The sequence below is a fragment of the Eumetopias jubatus genome, unplaced genomic scaffold (genome assembly GCF_037043125.1).
Source record: "Eumetopias jubatus isolate StellerSeaLion01/CBP00866 unplaced genomic scaffold, mEumJub1_p1.0 scaffold_1, whole genome shotgun sequence".
NCBI classification, from domain to species: Eukaryota; Metazoa; Chordata; class Mammalia; order Carnivora; family Otariidae; genus Eumetopias; species Eumetopias jubatus.
The window spans coordinates 192,243,328-192,261,031 of NW_028274807.1; the positions used below are offsets into that span (position 1 = coordinate 192,243,328).

The 17,704-nt window shown below is 50.5% G+C and overlaps 1 protein-coding gene across 4 annotated transcripts in view; it reads right to left on the bottom strand.

The window, feature by feature from the left end:
- The window catches only part of FLNB (filamin B), a 143,580-nt gene extending 137,360 nt beyond the window's left edge, over positions 1-6,220 (bottom strand). For all 4 annotated transcript variants that reach the window (XM_028110330.2, XM_028110329.2, XM_088027906.1 and 1 more), the window contains exon 1: positions 5,768-6,220. In XM_028110330.2, coding sequence (XP_027966131.1) covers positions 5,768-6,059 — 292 coding nt within the window. In that variant the 5' untranslated portion in view covers positions 6,060-6,220. The remainder of the gene's footprint in view (positions 1-5,767) is intronic.
- Between the last annotated feature and the right edge of the window lie 11,484 nt (positions 6,221-17,704).

The window sequence follows — 17,704 nt, forward strand, 5'->3', positions numbered from 1 at the left end:
ATGATCCATTTCCACTGGGTTCACCTACCCCACGCCAAGCACCCTCGAGGAAGATGCCCGGATGGCAGCCTCCAGCTCAGAAGGCCCTTTGTGCCCACCTCTGTGCCACCCACCCCTCTGACCTCCACCTGACAAACTCTTCTGCTGTGCCTCACTTGGCTCATTGTCTGTTCACCTGCCTAATTCTAGTCAGGCTTTAGGGCCCAGTTTAATGGCCCCTCCCTCCAGGGAGTCCTCCCGACTACCCACCCCAGCCTGAGAGAAGGCACTCCTCCCCCGACCCTCACCCCCCCAGAAAGCTTGCCATCTTGAGCCTCACTAGCCACAGTGTGGAGAGCATCACTGACAGCAGCAACTGGGAGCCGGTTGGAAGGAAAGCAGCTCAGCCTTCACACCTGACCTGCTGAGTGAGACCTACATTTTTAACAAAGTCCCCAGGAGATGTGCGTGTGCTTGATGGTTTGAGAAGGTCCCTCCCTGGTTACTCTCTCCTCTGCACTGAGCAGTATATGAGGCAAGCGAGGGACCTGACTCTCATTATTCCTGGGGCCCTAGCACCAGCTGGTCTTTCCTATATTTACTGAATGAGGAAAGGAAGAAAGAAAGGATCTTAGGAGGCGTCTTCATCAGAGGTTCCAAGGTTGGCGGAAGGGACTATCTAACACGCCAGATGACAGCAGTAGGACTGGCCAGGGAGTAGATAGAAAACGAGACCAAGTCCTAGACTTGGCTTCAGAAGCACATTAATATTAATAATGATAATGCCAGCACTGTGCTATAAACATACAATGCTCTCAGCAACTAAGATAGGAACTATTATTCTCCACTGTACAGATGGGGGAAACTGAGGCTCACAATGGTGAAGGCAGTGGACCAGGGTTGCACAGCCGTTAGGGTGAGAGTGGGGCTTAGCATGCTGGCCATCTAGCTTCAGGCCCATACCCTAAACCATCCGCCTGGACCCAGTTTAACCTAGTATGTGCTGACCCGGAGGCCGTTTATAGAGAAAGCAGGATGACGTGGTACCGTGGCCACGAAGCCACAGCAAGCAGGACCCAAAGGCTGAGCCTGAGCATCTGCTGCACAACGAACAGGGCAGCCATTCTCAACTACCCTGCGCATCCGCCTCACCGCACAGAGGGTGGATCCAAGCAAGGAGGGGCGGGCGAGGGCCCAGGAGACATAATCTGGTTCCAAATCAAAGCCCTCCTTCAGCACAGACTCTCCAAGAACGAAGGCAGCTGCTGCCTGGCATCCTGGCCGAGCCGCTGCTGGAGCAGTGCCGCAGAGCCCAACTGCCATCTGGAAGTGATTTGGCCCAGAGATTCCTGAACGGGGTGGAAGGCTGGAACGACCAGCCGCCCCGTGCTCCAGTCCAGGTCTCAGAAACAAAGCCGGTATGAATGGGCCCCGGAGGCAGCCGTAACATAACCAGGGGCCCTCCCCTTCCAAGGAGGCCAGTCCACAGCCCTATTACAGCAAAGCAGCAGCAACACGAGCCAACAGAGCTGGTCGCCCCAGTGTGGCACCGATTTTAAATGTCCTTTCAGTGTGTAAACCCTCCAGCGATGACTTCTGAGAATACTACTGGACGGCATCGTATTTATTTAGTAAACACTCACACAGCACTTACTATGTGCCACAAACTTTTCCAAACATTTTTAAAAAATATTAACTTCTTTAATTTTTATAACCACCTTTGAAAGGAGGTAGTTATCACCCCCATTTTAGTGAGAAGGAAAGCAAGGCGCAGAAGCTTCTTAATGGCTACTTAGTGGCAAGTGGGATTTGAACCAAGAATCTTTGCTGAACTACTACAAGAGCCGCATCTCATTGTGTTACTTTGGTCCAAATGGCCCAGGCCTTGTTAATTCTGAGGCGGCATGCCACTTTGCTACTTTTAAAACACTGTCTACTACCTTGGCCTAAAAGACACACTGGCATTTGCTAGGTAGTTCAGGAAAGAACTGGATTTAGGATTAAGGTATTTGTATGTGATTTTGGTGTGGACGGGACAACAGGAAGGAAGAGGGGCTGAGTCCCGTGGTGACCCACCACCCTGGAAACCCTGCCCAGGGACCCAAGGTCTTGGGAACACACACCCGCCTGCTCTGGGGCACTGGCCTGGCACAGGCACCTTAAGTAAACATTAGGGTCAGACCGCATCCTCTGAAAAGGAAAGAATTCCTTTTTCTAAAGGAGCAAACCAAAACACACCACCCAAACGTCTAGGCAGACTTGATTGTCATTCTTGGGCTGGGAGACCCCTTTTTCTCCAAGTTGGCCAAGCTGCCCAGTGTCAGAAAGGTTTTTGGAAAAACAAGTAAATAAAACTGCCAACTCCTGGCAGGCAACTAGGATTAAAAATGCTGGGGCCTCGCTATAAACTGCCCAAAGACAGAACAAGAAACTGAAGAAACTCTTCAACGCCTGGATGCAGCCTAGAATGGGCCCACCTTACAACTCACAAATGTAAATCCACAGCCAGAACTGTCTTTCAGCGACTTCTAGGCAGAAAAGCCAGTCCTCTGGCAGCTTCTGACCATCTCCTGTCTCAGAGCTGGGCGCCAGTACACAACTCTTCTGATTTCAGTAATGTGCATTGTTGGAAGTTATCCAAAGTCCACAAAATGCTGTATTCATTCAAAGATACCTTCCCAGATTCTGGAGTAAAACACCATCCATTAAGTAGCAGGAAATACCACCTCCTCCCCTCCCCCAGTGAGCACACAGCAGCCATTCCCTTAACAAGCTGACCTTGATGCAAGATGCAAACTGATTCTGCTCACCTCCTGACATGACGCTCATCTCAGGGGACCCTCATCCTGTCACTCACCTAAAGTCTGGAGATTGCCCAAGACCAGAGGCTCAAAGTGTAGGTGTCCAGCTGCCACCCCAACATCCCAGACTTGCAAAACTGGCTGTTAAACAGGGGCTCTCTGGTTAGGGGAGAGGGGCTGTGTTTTACCCATTTCTGCCACTGAAAAGCAGGTCAGTTAGGGTCAATTTCACAACAGGACAGTTCTGGCCTTCAGTCACCACTTACTAGCTGGGTGACCTCTGCAAGTTACTTCACTCCTGTTTCCTCATCTTTCAGTGGCTATCATAATACTAACAACCACCACAGAAATAATAGCAACCGTGTTCTAAGCACTTGGGCAGAACTAGGGCAAGCCCTTTACCCTCCCAGTGACTTGCTGAAGCAGATCGTTGTGTAGACAAGGAAACCAAATCTTGAGGATTCAACGTGGTGATCAATGGGATGATGAACAGAACACGCTGAACACCAAACTACAGCCAGTGTCTTTGCCAGCACAATGCAACACGGCTTGAATACGTGAACTGAAGTCCGAGCTGCATGTGACTTTTTTTCTCAAGGGCCATTACCCAGAACAGCCCCAGGGGCAGGAGTTAGAGGCCTCAGGCATCACCCCTACGGGAGTTCTGGCCCTCAGGCAAGTCTCCCTCCGGGCTCTAGAGGCTGGAAAACCTGTTTGCAGTGAGATCTTTCCAGAGAGCAACAAGACAGCCAATGACAGGGGTCATAATGTGGCCACACTCTTTGACCCAGGCATGCCACTTTGGGGAATATCATCCAAGACATCATTTAAAAGGAGAAAATAAAATAAAACAATGCAGCCTGTGGTGGAAAGAGGTCCACAGCAAGAAGTTGCCAATAGCCCACCAGCCCACAACCAGAGAAGGGGAGGCTAAGCCCTGGAATGTCAGGACAATGGAAGATGCTATGGCCTGGGTGAGTTCAGGAATGAAAACCATGAGGGTTGAGTAGAAAGATGGGACCAGACAAAGTCTAGAATGAGGCCCCCAAGTTCAGGGCACTGATGGGAAACCATGCTGCAAGCAGCTGCAGCTTCTGTAAACAGTTGGTAAATCAGGCAGTCCGGGATTGTCTGGTGCTGTGGTTTCATTTTTTGTTTGTTTGTTTTGTTTTTTTAAGGAGATTTCATGTCATGTTTGGATACTCCCGTTTACTTTAAGTTCCTTTGTTCACTTAATTAAATAAATACACATTTTTAAAACAAAGACGAAGTGATCCAAGTTGAGCTCAGCCAGGCCTTGAGATTCCTCAGCAGGAAAACTGGTTTTGGAAAAGGGAAGAATTCCAGGACGGTTCTAGGGTGGTCCTTCCCCAGTTGTAGGAGACGGCCCCCAAAAGAAGAGGCAAGCATGTTACACAGCTCTGCAGAGAAGCCAACCCTGATGGGGCGCTGTAGAGGCGGTGACAGCTGACTGGGCCCAGGAAGCAGGAAGCAGCCCTACCTGCCAGCACAGGTGTGGGGGAAGGGGAGGGAGAGGACACAGGAGACTCAGCCTACAGGAAACCCCTTTTACTCTGGAGAAAGTCCCAGCAGCCACACCCACCACCCTTTCTTCCTATCACAGAAGTCACCATAAGGCCTGGTTTTCTCAGGAAGAGACCCCAGACCCAGGCGTGGGTCAGCTCCTCCGGCAAGATGCTCCCCTGGCAGAACACACACACACGCACACACACACAATGTAGGTGCACACACTTTCTCTGCACACCCATGCCATGTACACATTACATGCTCTATACACATACGCTGTGTGTGCACACATACTCTACACATAGAAGTGCGCGGGCGCGCACGCACACACACACACACACACTATACACCCCTTGCCCCTACTGTCACAGCCCACACCCTCAGCAGCTTTGTGACCCTCCTGGAAACTTTCAGTTAGCCCAGGTCACAGTGGGGACCTGACCCTCATTCTCTCTCCCAGCTCTGGGGAGAGGAACCCGACACCAACTCCCTCCCTCCTCGCAGGAAGACCCTGGTGTGGGGAAAGCAAGGAGAGGAAGGCAAAGTCTCCTTTCATTGTACCCACTTCCTTCAATTCTCAGCTAGACCCTTCCTACTTCCATGACCTTGGGCACATCAATGAACCCTCTGGACCCCCTTTGCCTGTAAAACAGGTCTAAGGACACCCCAACTGGCGGGATGTGTAAGGACTGAGAACTTGGAAGGCTGCTGGCACACAAACAGTAGTTACTATAGCACCACTGCCCCTAAATAGATCGCTTCTACTCAGAGCTGGCTCACCCCGAGGCACCCGGCCAGAGCTGAGCTGGGAGCGGGGGGAGAGAGAAGGACACACCCCCACGACTCCCCTTCCCACTTGGGGTCCCACACCCAAGCCAGAGACGGCAGGGGAGGGTACCAGGTGCCCGTCCCCACCTGGGCGGCGAGGCCCCAGGCTCCCAGAGCATTCCCTCCCCAGGTCTTCCGCCGGGCGTCCGAGCCAACGCGCGTTCGTCGGCCGCTGGGCGCATCGGCCTGGGCGCAGCGGGGCGAACGCTTCGGGGAGCATCTGACCATGGACCCCACTTCCACGGACCGCGGATCAGACGTTTCCAGCACCCCGCAGAGGCACCCCGGGTGCGGCGAAATGCAACAGCCCCACCTCTCCCCGTGCAGCCCCAACCCAAGCCCAGGACCCACAGCCCCCCAAGGACGCATGGCGAGGCTCAGGGCGGGAAGCTATCATACGAAGTCCTAGCCCAGGGAAAAGACCGGGAAGGGGGCCTAGGTCTCCGGCGTCCCCACCCCCTTGGAGGACGACAACGCCCCCCGCCTCAGCGCCCACACCCAGCCCTCAGCTCCTGGGCGCAGGAGGGGCGCGCGGGAGGGGGCCCTAGCCTTCCCTCTCTGCCCCCCACCCCCGGCGCACGCGCGGGGACCGGAGGGTACACCGCGGCGCCTGGCCGAGCCAGGGCACTCACCGATGGACACGAGCTTGATGCTCTCACGGTCCAGAAACTCGAGCGCCACGGACACGTTCTCCAGCTGCATCTGGCGGAAGGTGGGCCGCTGGTGGTACTTGCGGTACATGCGCTTCTGGCTGAGCACCTCGAGCAGCGCGATGAGCCGCAACCCATCGCTCAGGTCGGTCTGCAGGTTCCCAATGCGTTTGTTCACGCACTTGAGGTGCTCGTTGCACCAACGCGTGAAGGTGTTCTGCTGGATCTTCTTCCACGGCGCGTCCTCCGCCAGGTCCTTCTCGGTTACCGGCATTCTGGAGGCAGGGAGAGCGTAATGCGCAGCGACTGCCGGGGACTGGCGTAGGGAGGCCCAAGGGCCCGGGGAGAGAGAACCAAAGCGGAGCGGGAGCGGGGCTCGAACTCGCTGCTGCTGGAGCCGCGACCCGGACTGCTCTGCGGCCGCCTGCCCCTGGCCGCGCGAGGCGTCTGGACCGGCGCCTGCGCACTGAGCCGACCCGCCCTCGAGGCCCCGCCCCGTCCCAGCCCTTCGGCGGGAGTTCCCGGGCCACGCTCGCCCCCTGCGGTCCTAAACGTGCACTGCACCCGCGGCCTCCAAGGCGTCCCGGGACCCCACGCTCTGTGCTCGCCACCTAAGCGAAAGAAAGCCAGTGGGGAGACTTTGGCTTAAGGAGCAGATCATGGTCCAGGTCCCGGTTCTGGTCCCGGGATCGGGGACGTGCAGAGGTAGACAGGATGGACAGGGGCGGTGGCGGCATGGGTCATGGGGGAGGGAAAGGGGGGAAATTCCACCTATAGGTTCAATAGCTCCCGCTTCGTGCCAGGCGCGGTGTTAGGCAGTGGAGGACACGGTGAAGGAATGGACATTTTACTCTTCATATTAATTAAACTCATGTGAATTACACTATTATCATTCGACGCATTTGAGTGCCTACTGTGTGCGAGGCCCTCTTAGCACCTAAGAAGTAATATAAGTAAGACAAACTTATTCCTAGACCTTGAGGAATTGCTAGAGTAATGGGAGAGAAAAATACAGTTCAGCTATCACAAACAGCTTAGTAGTAGTAATAGAAATGAACAATGGGGGGCGCCTGGGTGGCTCAGTCGTTAGGCGTCTGCCTTCGGCTTGGGTCATGAGCCCAGGGTCCTGGGATAGGGCCCCGCATCGGGCTCCCTGCTCCGCGGGAAGCCTGCTTCTCCCTCTCCCACTCCCCCTGCTTGTGTTCCCTCTCTCGCTGTGTCTCTCTCTGTTAAATAAATAAAACCTTTAAAAAAAAAAGAAAGAAAGAAAGAAATGAACAGTGGGGCACCTGGCTGGCTCAGTCAGTAGGGCATGCGACCCTTGATCTCGGGGTTGTGAGTTCCAGTCCCATATTGGGTGTAGAGATTACTTAAAAATAAAATCTTTTTTTTAATATTTTATTTATTTGTTAGAGAGGGAGAGAGCATGCACACACACAAGCAGGGGAAGGGGCAGAGGGAGAAGCAGGTTCCCCACAGAGAAGGGAGCCCGATGCGGGGCTTGATCCCAGGACCTGGGATCGTGACCTGAGCTGAAGGCAGACGCTTAATCGACTGAGCCACCCAGGCGTCCCTAAAAATAAAATCTTTTAAAAAACCAAAACAATAATTTGCACAGTGTATATCAGTTTCCCAATGCTGCTGTAACAAATTACCAAAACTTTGTCTTTAAAAAAATCACAAATTTGGGGCTCCTGGGTGGCTCAGTCGGTTAAGCGGCTGCCTTCGGCTCAGGTGGTGATCCCAGGTTCCTGGGATCCAGCCCCACATTGGGCTCCTTGCTCAGCCGGAAGCCTGCTTCTCCCTCTCCCTCTGCCTGCCTGCCGCTTCCCCTGCTTATGCTCTCTCTCACTATCTCTGTCTCTGTGTCCAATAAAAATAAGTAAAACCTTTTTTTAACATTTTTTTATAAGATTTTATTTATTTATTTGAGAGAGAGAGAATGAGAGATAGCACGAGAGGGAAGAGGGTCAGAGGGAGAAGCAGACTCCCTGCTGAGCAGGGAGCCCGATGTGGGACTTGATCCCGGGACTCCAGGATCATGACCTGAGCTGAAGGCAGTCGCTTAACCAACTGAGCCGCCCAGGCGCCCATAAATAAAATCTTTTAAAAAAAATCACAAATTTATTGTCTTGCCATTCTGTAGCTTAGATGTCCCTCATGGGTTTCACTGAGCTAAACTCAAGGTGTTGGCAGGATGCGTTCCTTTCTGCAGGTCTAGGGAAGAATCCATTTCCTTGCCTTTTCCAACTTCTAGAAACTTCCCACATTCCTCGGCTGTGGCCTCTTCCTCCATCTTCAAAGCCAGTAACATCAGGCTGAGTCTTTCTCACTCTGTCATCTCTCTTGTTCTCTATAGTCACATCTTCCTACATCTTCTTCTCTTTTTTTTTTTTTTTTGTAGGCTCCACACCCAGCATGGAGCCCAACTTGGGGCTTGAACTCACCACCCTGAGATCAAGACCTGAGCTGAGATCAAAAGTCAGATGCTTAACTAACTGAGCCACCCAGGTACTCCTTCCTCTAATTCTTTTAGGAAACCTTGTGATTCCATCTGGCCCAGTTGGTTAATCCAGGGTATTTTTAAAACATTGATTAGCAATCTTAATCCCATCTGCAACTTTAATTCCCCTTTGCCATGTAAGATAATATTGACAAGTTCTGGAAATTAGGATTTGAACATCTTTGGGGACTGTTATGCTGCCTACCAACACCATATATTGAGTACCTGCTGTGTATCATCTAAGCCCTCTGCTAGGAGCTGGGAAATGGCAGAAACCCAGGCCAGTCCTCTTCTGGCAAGAGCTGAGTAATTATAAAAGTAGCAGCTAGCATTTCCTAAGTACCTGCTCTGTCCCTGTGCCAAGCGCTTTGCTAAGCAGTTCCTTTGCTATTGGCCCAGTTTGACAAGAGTTAACTGAGAGATGAAGTGACTTGCCCAAGGCACACAGTATAGACAGGACTGGAATCCAGGTGTGTATGAGCACAGAGTGTCCTAGGCCCAAGAAGCGACACAACCTAGGCTTAGAGACAGGGGCTCTTCTTGGGGGAGAGGAGTTGGACAGGGTGGAGTCAAGGGCTTCCAGCCTGATGGTTGCTCAGGAGAAACCAGCAGATTTGTGGCTGTAACATTTATACAAAGAGGTCATTGGCGTACAACACTGAAGTGTTTTTTCAGACAGATTGCCTCACTTATTGGAAACGCTCAAAACAGCCTGGGGTAGGGTTGTGGGGGGGTAGGAGGAGAGTGTATTACCTGGCCCTGGCCCATAATAGGCAGGCAATAACTACTTGAAGAACCATTCCACTCTTTAGTGATTAAGTGAAGAGATTTGCTAGAGGTCAGCTGGTAAGGACTAGACAAAGCTGGACTTGAACCTGGTTCTAACTCCAACGTCTGCGCTATGTGTAAGGGCCCCCTGAGAACCCTGTTCTCAGCCTGGGTTTTGCCTTTGTCCACACCATCTGAGCTGCAGATTCACTAGAGGCAGTGTTGGTAGCCTTTGCCTCCCCCATGCCCGAGGCTCCTGGTTCCTCAGGCTTTCTGCACCCAAACTCCTCCATCACAACTCATCAGCCTGTGTCTCACTCCCTGAGGCTCCTCCTCCCTGCGGGGTAAGACTGGAGCTAACTGCCCCCTTTCTTATGTTATTGTTTTCACCAGGTCTTGACACCAATAACGAAATCATGTTAATATCCAGCGCATTTCACCCGGAGCTGAGACACCCCATTTTAGGACAAGTCCAGTGATTATCTCCACCCAGTCAGAAGAAACCTGAGAGTTTTCCAGGGAGCGATTCATGGGGGGTAACGGGGACTCAGTGGAGGTGGGCGGTCAGGGGCTTCAGAAACAAGGAGAGGAAGCAGATGAGGTCTTCAGATGACTTCTTCTCATCTTCTCATCTCATCTCATCTTCTCAGTATTTGATAAAGGATGAGGGTCGAACAACTCAGGCTGGCATTTCTGCAAGTAGCATCTTGACCAACACATTCCACAGTTTTGCCTGGCAAGGCCTTCACTTAATAAATACCCACTCTCTGTTTTCTAAGGTCTGTCCTGGGCTTCTCTAATCTCTTAGAAGAACTGGCCGGAGCGGAAGAGCTCAAGGACATGAGAAGCCCAGGCTTTGGGGGTGAATTTTGTCTGTTCTGGCTGTGTGATCTTGAACAAATAATCTCTGCGAGCTTCAGGCTTCTCGTCTAGGTAATAATGGAGATAGCACACCTCTTCCTAGGGTTTTTAGATAACACAAGCAAAACTAGCATCATGCCTGGCCCCACAAGAAGCATTCTATAAATGTAACTGGAAACCAGGCAAAATGAACAGACTTCCCAGCCAGTCCCTGAGAAATCTGGAACAAGCTGCATTTTCCCTAGCAGACTCTAGTCTGTCTCTGGAAGGAGCCATGGCTCCCCTCCATGTCTCTTACTCACAGATGTTGACAGCCGTCTGCTGCAGCCCTGAGAGATCTCAGTAAGAATCAACTGACCGAGCAAACACAGGCAGGGCAGTAACCCCTATGGGTCAGCGTGGATATGGCCGGACAGCAGCAGGTGCACAGACATCCACGAGGAAGAGATTAGCTGAACGTTGAGCATGAACACTGGGTGGAAGGTTGAAGCACCATGAGCCTACTTCTCAAAGTCATACAAGTTGCCAAATCAGTGGCATTGGAAGGGGTTCTTCTTTCCAAGCAACTGTGAGGAAGTTCTCCTGATCACCTCCATGCCTTTGCTCAGACTGTTCCCTCCACCTAGAATGTCTTCGTCTTCTTCTCTCCAACTTGGGAACCCCATGCCCAGCCTTCAGTCCCCTCACTTTCACAGCCTATGCGGTCACACCACTGATGTTATACTAAGGTTTCATTGCCATGTTCTGTGCCGGTTGCTGAAGGAGGGCACCTGTCACCTCCGTCCCCTGGCAGGGTGTAGCCGGGGGTTTAAGACCTAATAGAGTCTGTACAGTCCAATAAAAATATAATGAGAGCCACATTATGATTTTTAATTTTCTAGTAACTCTTAACAGTTACTAATTAGGGCGCCTGGGTGGCTCAGTTGGTTAAGCAACTGCCTTCGGCTCAGGTCATGATCCTTGAGTCCCGGGATCGAGTCCCGCCTCGGGCTCCCTGCTCAGCCAAGAGCCTGCTTCTCCCTCTCCCACTCCCCCTGTTTGTGTTCCCTTTCCCGCTGTGTCTCTCTCTGTCAAATAAATAAATGAAATCTTTAAAAAAAAAAAAAAGATGACCAACTGTCCTGGTTTGCCCAGGACTAAGGGGTTCTCTGGGCTGCAGGCCTTTCATTTCAGTGCTGAAACCAGGAAATGTCTGTGGCAAACCAGAACAAGTTGGTCATCTTACCCAATATATCCAAAAAGTTACAATTTCAGCATACAATCAATATGTTTAAGTATATACATATTTACATATATATGTATGTATATTTATACATATGTACATATTATATATATTATTGTCTTTAAAATCTGACGTATTTTATACTTAAAGCATGTCTTTTTTTTTAAAGATTTATTTATTTTAGAGAGAGAGAATGAGAGAGAACACAAGCAGGAGGGGTAGAGGGAGAGGGAGAGAGAATCTCAAGCAGACTCCCTGCTGAGTATGGAGCCTGACACGGGGCTCCATCCCACGACCCTGAGATCATGACCTGAGCTGAAACTAAGAGTCAGATGCTCAACTGACCACGCCACCTAGGTGCCCCACTTACGCCATGTCTTAATTTGGACTTGGCACATTGCCAGTGCTCAATAGCTGCCTTTGGCTACTGGGAGTTATCATATTGGACAAGGCAGATATAGAGAGATACTTGATACTGAAATAAACCAGTTAATAAACTGGAGACCCACAACGCTCTCACCAGGGTCCTAACTTTAGGACCCCACCCTATATGTGAAACCCACGTCCACACTTCAGGAACCCCAACCCTGTGGAAGGGGTCCCACGTGAACCTGTATTCTGTGCTTTCTTGGCATCCTGGAGTCCACTGCTATGGTAGCATGTCAGGATATTCATAACAGTCAACGTAGTAAAATAATAATAGAAGCTTCCATTTCTTGTGTGCTGCCATTTTCTCATTTAATCATCAGAAAAACCCCAGGTGATATTATTAATAATTTGTTTAAAGATTTTATTTATTTATTTGAGAAAGAGAGCGAGAGAGAGAGAGAGAGAGAGCACAAGCAGGGGTGAGGGGCAGAGGCAGAGGGAGAAGCAGACTCCCTGCTGAGCGCAGAGCCTGACACAGGGCTTGATCCCAGGACCCTGGGATCACGACCTGAGTCGAAAGCAGATGCTTAACTGACTGAGCCCCCCAGGTGCCCCTCAAGTGATGTTGCTATTTCCATTTTACAGGTAAGGAAACGAGCTGAGAGGAATAATCCTATGCCTAAGGTCACAGAGTGACAGGCTGGATCCTCAGGAAGGGCCAAGAAAGGCAATAGTCAGGGCTGAGAGCAGGGAGCCGGGGCTGCCCCTGCCCTGTGTCCTTGCCTGTAACCCACACTAACCATACGCCATGGGGGAGGGGAGGTTCTCACAAAAGAGAAGCCATGTGTAAAGCACTTAGCATGTAAGTATCTGGCAGAGAACCACTGCTATTATTACCATGATCATCGTATGACAATGTCATGATTAGTGTCGTGATTATGATATGAGTGGACATCAAAGAGCAACGACTGAGTTTCCAAAGGGAACAGAGATGGAGAACCAGGACTTGCAAAATGAACCCCGTCGTCCCCAGTTGCATCTTTGCCCCAGAGTGGGGGCCTTCTCGGTTGTAATTTTACACCAATATCCACACCCTGCTGGAAAGAAAGAGGAACAAACTCTAAGCGAGAATATTTGTTCTGCCTCCAAAGAGGAGCTGGTTCTGTCAGCAGCAACTAGAGAGGTGGGAAGGCTCTGCCCCCCTACCCTCTGCCCCAGCCCCGGCTGGAGAGGTCCCCAGGCCATGTGGGTGGGTGCTTGGGGGGCAGGTAGGCAGGCTGCTTGGAGAAGGCACCCCACTCTCCCATTCCCCCACCCACTAAGGTGGAGCCCAGAATGGACAGAGCGACATTTGTGAAAGCCAGTCTTTCCTGGACTCACACAATGGACTTCATGATTGATTTTATCGACATTCCCTAAGCGGCTGCTTCCCTGAGTGCCTAAGCATCTCGTGTCCGTGAGTTATCTCTTTTGATCTTTGCAAGAACTCTGTGAGCTTGGTGCTATTATTATCATCCCCATGTTACAAACAGCAAAACTGAGGCTGCAAAAAAAAAATCAGGTCACTTGCTCAGGTCCCTTTGGGATTCAGTGTCAGAGTCTGGATTCAAACCCTGGTTTATCCAACTCCAGAGGTCAGTTCTGAGTCTCTGAGCGCTCAGTCCCTCAGAGGCCACAGTCCTGACGGCCAGAAGCAGTTTGCCTCATGCTGGTAAAGGAATGAAGGCGGTGGCCACCATTCACTGGACATCTGTGTGTTGTTCATTCAGCAGAGGCGGGGAGACAGGGCCTGCTGTGGGCCTCGATTCTCTCCCTCTAGGCCTTCCCAGCCCAAGGTGGACCTCACCCAGAGCATGCCCGGCCCCTGACCCCACCCTCTCCAGTCTTGCTAGAATCACCAAAAAAAAAAAAAAAAAGTTTGCAAATGACTGGCTCTCTTCCTCCACCCAGTTTGGCTGGCTTCTTTGGAAGATTTATGTGTGGGTCTGGTTTTTTTTTTTTTTTTTTAAGTGCAGACAAATGCCACAGAGCACTTTTCTGCTAAAGAAAACCCTGTCTAGCCACTGCTCACCTGGCAAACCTAGACTGCCTTCCAACTGGAACAGAACTGCCTTTGTGGCCGGCAGGACGGCTGACAAAGCCTTTTCCATCCTTATCTCGTGGACTCGCCTCTCTCCCAATACCCTGCATGCCAGGATTAGACTTATTACTCTCAGAGCACTCAAGGACAGGGACTGTTAATCTTTATTCCAGGGTTTAAAAGAGTCGAAAGACGTTTGTGACCACTCACTGAATTGCCAGGGAGGAGGGACCTGCTCACGGTCACACGGTTAGTCTCAGACCTGGGTTGAACATTAAGTCTTCTGGCTCGAAAACCCAAGTACTAGTGCACCTTTTGGATACTCAAGGATGTTTATTGCAGCACTGTTAATAACAGCCCAAATGTTGCTCACTGCTGGGTCCCTCGAATGCACTATAGCCTTGCTTCTCCAAGCGTGGTCCCTCCGGCAGCTTGGTCAGCACCTGGGCATGCGCAGAATCTCAGGCGCCACCCCGGACCCCCTGAATCAGGACCTGCAGGTTAACAAGATCCCCAGGGGGATTCATATGCTCATCACAGCATGCAAGTACTGCGTTACAGTTACAGTTCATCAGATTACCTCAGTACTTTTTACAAAAGAGTGTGATGGATCTACCTAGGCTGATATGAAAATATCTCAAAATGTATTGTTTAGTGGGAAAAAAGAAAAGCAAGTTACAGGGGCACTTGGGTGGCTCAGTCAGTTATGCGTCTGCCTTCAGCTCAGGTCATGATCCCAGGGTCCTGGGATAGAGCCCTACATCAGGCTCTCTGCTCAGTGCGGAGGCTGCTTCTCCCTGTCCCTCTGCTGCTCCCCCAGCTTGTGCTGTCTCTCTTTTTCTCTGTCAATTAAATAAATAAAATCATTAAAAGAAAAAGAAAAGCAAGTTACAGACCAACATGAATTTGTACAATCCAATTTGTGTATACATTTTTTTAAAGATTTTATTTATTTATTTGAGAGAGAGAATGAGTGCGAGAGAGAGCACATGAGAGGGGGTAGGGTCAGAGGGAGAAGCAGACTCCCCGCTGAGCAGGGAGCCCGACGCGGGACTCGATCCCGGGACTCCAGGGTCATGACCCGAGCCGAAGGCAGTCACTTAACCAACTGAGCCACCCAGGTGCCCTGTGTATACATTTTTAAAATAAAAAAAACACTACTGTGTGTTAATATATGAACAGGGCTGATCAGCCCAGGCAGCGTCGCAGGATACCAGTCTAGAAGGGGAGCCCAAGTCGCACTGGACTAGATCAAAACACGGTGCCAGTTAACTTGGGTTTCCGCCTGGCAGCCATGTTGTAACCAGTGATCAGAGAGAAAGAACATCCTCTGAGGGAAATTAGAACACTCTCTATACAGCACTAGGGGCAACTCTTGGCTGTGCTACTAAGCCAGAGCCCAGCTAGGTGACAGTTCTCCCAGGTCCTTGGTCATGTCAGCTTATCCTTGGTCAGAGTGGGTGCTGCCCGGAGACCCCGCGGTTTGTGACTCTGTCACCTGCATCACGTGCCCTTTAATGCAGGCACCAAAGAGCAGACTGCTTGGACAACTACAATTCCAGGATGATTCCAAATAAGTTAAAAGGTCAGGTTTCATTCTGTGCATGTAATAAATCCTTTATTTTGAAAAGAAAGAGGAACGATATATTTTATTAACAGAAAAATCAGTTTCTGCACATCCTGCCTAGGTAAATTTTGGACAACTCTTTTTAAAATATCAAGTTGAGGGGATGCCAGATTATTTGGCTGCCCAGGGCACCTCTGAGTCTCAGCGGGATTCTGTATGTGGATAAAGAAAACAAAGAACGCTGGAAGGATTTATAGGAAACAGTTAACCAGGCAATCACTAGGAGGTGGTATTATAAGAACTTTTACTTTCTGCCTGAAGGATTTTCTTTCTACCTTAAATGCATCTCTAATGTTTTGAAACAGACATTATTGGTGGGAATGTAAAATGGCACAGCCACTTTGGAAAGCAGTTTCTTTAAAAAAGTTAAACCTATACCTACCATGTGATCCAGCCGTTCCACGCCTAGGTAATTAATCAAGGGAATAAAAGCATGTGTCTGTAAAAAGACTTGTACTTGGATGTTCGTACCAGCTTCATTTAACAAAAACTAGACACAACCCAAAGGTCCATTAACAGGTGAATGGATGAACCAAGTGTCCTGCGTCTGCACAATGGACTCGTTAGCGCTCAGCAATAAAAAGGAAGGACGTCCGGATATACCTGACACCATAGCTGAATCTCAAAATAATTATGCTAAGTGAAAGGAGCCGGACAAAAAAAGTATACATACTGTGTGATTCCACTTCTATAAAATTCTAGAAAATGCAAACGAATTATAACGACAGAGAGCAGATCAGTGTGTGCTTGGGCTGTGGGGGGTAGGTGAGGAGAGATGGGAGGGAGAGAGATTACAAAAGAGGATGAGGAAACTTTTAGGAGTGATTGGTAATCTTCCCCATTTTGATTGTAGTCATAGTTTCATTAACACAAAAAAGCAGGCGGGAGCCTGCTTCTCCCTCTGCCCCTCCCCCCGCTCATGCTGTCTCTCTCTCTCTGTGACAAATAAATAAATAAACAAAATCTTAAAAAAAAAAAAAAAAGAAAGAAAGAAGAGAGAGAGGGGCTCCTGGGTGGCTCAGTCCGTTAAGCATCTGCTTTCAGCTTCCATAGGGCTCCCTGCTCAGCGGCGAGTCGGCTTCTCCCTCTCCCGCTGCCCCTCCCCCCGCCCCGTGCGCACTCTCTCTCTCTCAAATAAGTGAAATCTTTTTTAGATTTTATCTAAAAATCTTTTAAAGATTTTATTTATTTGACAGAGAGAGACACAGCGAGAGAAGGAACACAAGCAGGGGGAGTTGGAGAGGGAGAAGCAGGCTTCCCGCGGGGGCGGGGAGCCCGACGCGGGGCGGGGAGCCCGACGCGGGGCGGGGAGCCCGACGCGGGGCGGGGAGCCCGACGCGGGGCGGGGAGCCCGACGCGGGGCGGGGAGCCCGACGCGGGGCGGGGAGCCCGACGCGGGGCTAGATCCCAGGGCCCTGGGACGATGACCCGAGCCGAAGGCAGACGCTTAAGGACTGAGCCACCCAGGCGCCCCAAATAAAATCTTAAAAAAAAAAAAAAAAAGGAGAGAGAGAGAAAGAAAAGAACAGAAAAGGAAAGTCTTTTACTTTTATGGGCAGAAAAAAGCAACAAGGATAAATTCGAAGGCACACCCACATAAAAATGTGTGCTTTCACTACATGTTTGTCATCTAGTCCCCTGCCCATCACTGCAGAGAATAACTGCAATGGATGTGCTCTTGTATTCGACTTGCTTAAGATGATCTGTTCCTTTCTCTCCCGTGTCCCCCACCAAGCGAGAACTAGGTGGGATCCTGCTGAAATGGAGTCAGATAAGATTTCCTCACCACCCTCGCGCCATGATGGCCAGAGCTTCTCCCTGTGGAGGTTACAGGCTGTGAGGAATGTGATGACATGTTTATTTTGGAGCGGACTTTGGACTGTAAATACACTCACAGCTCCTGATAAGAGATAGGCCCTTCCAAAATAGCTGGAGGTCAGTCCTCCCTCCAGAGGCCCTGGATAGGTCTTTAACTGAGGGGAGGGAAGGGGTTAGCCCTCTCACAGAGCATTTTTCCTCGGTACCCCTAGAGCCTAAACTGGGAACACGGGTGGCTACAGAAACCCATTGAGAAGTACACGAGAACAATTAGAACGTGATTGGCTGAGCTAAATGAAGTCTCAGAGGGACCCCTGTTCTCCAGGTGTGAGAGGTTTGCACTTTTGTTGGCCTAGACAGTTGAACAGTTGCATGATCCCAAGTTGGTTAGGACCCGAGGGAAGCCACTGGCCTCGATGGCTCTCCAAAATGCAAAACTTCTCTAGTAATGACTACGATAATCACAACAGAAACTGCCCCAGGTACTGAGCAAGTCTCTTCTGTCTATTGCCACATGTAATCCTCACATACCTCTGTGGGACAGGAGCATCCTGACTGACTCCAGAGCGTAGCTCTGAACAGCGGCACCATACGGCCTCCCAGGAAACTATGGGAGGTCCAAGCGTGGCACAGATTCTGGACTCAGATACAGGTTCAAGTCCCTGTTCAGC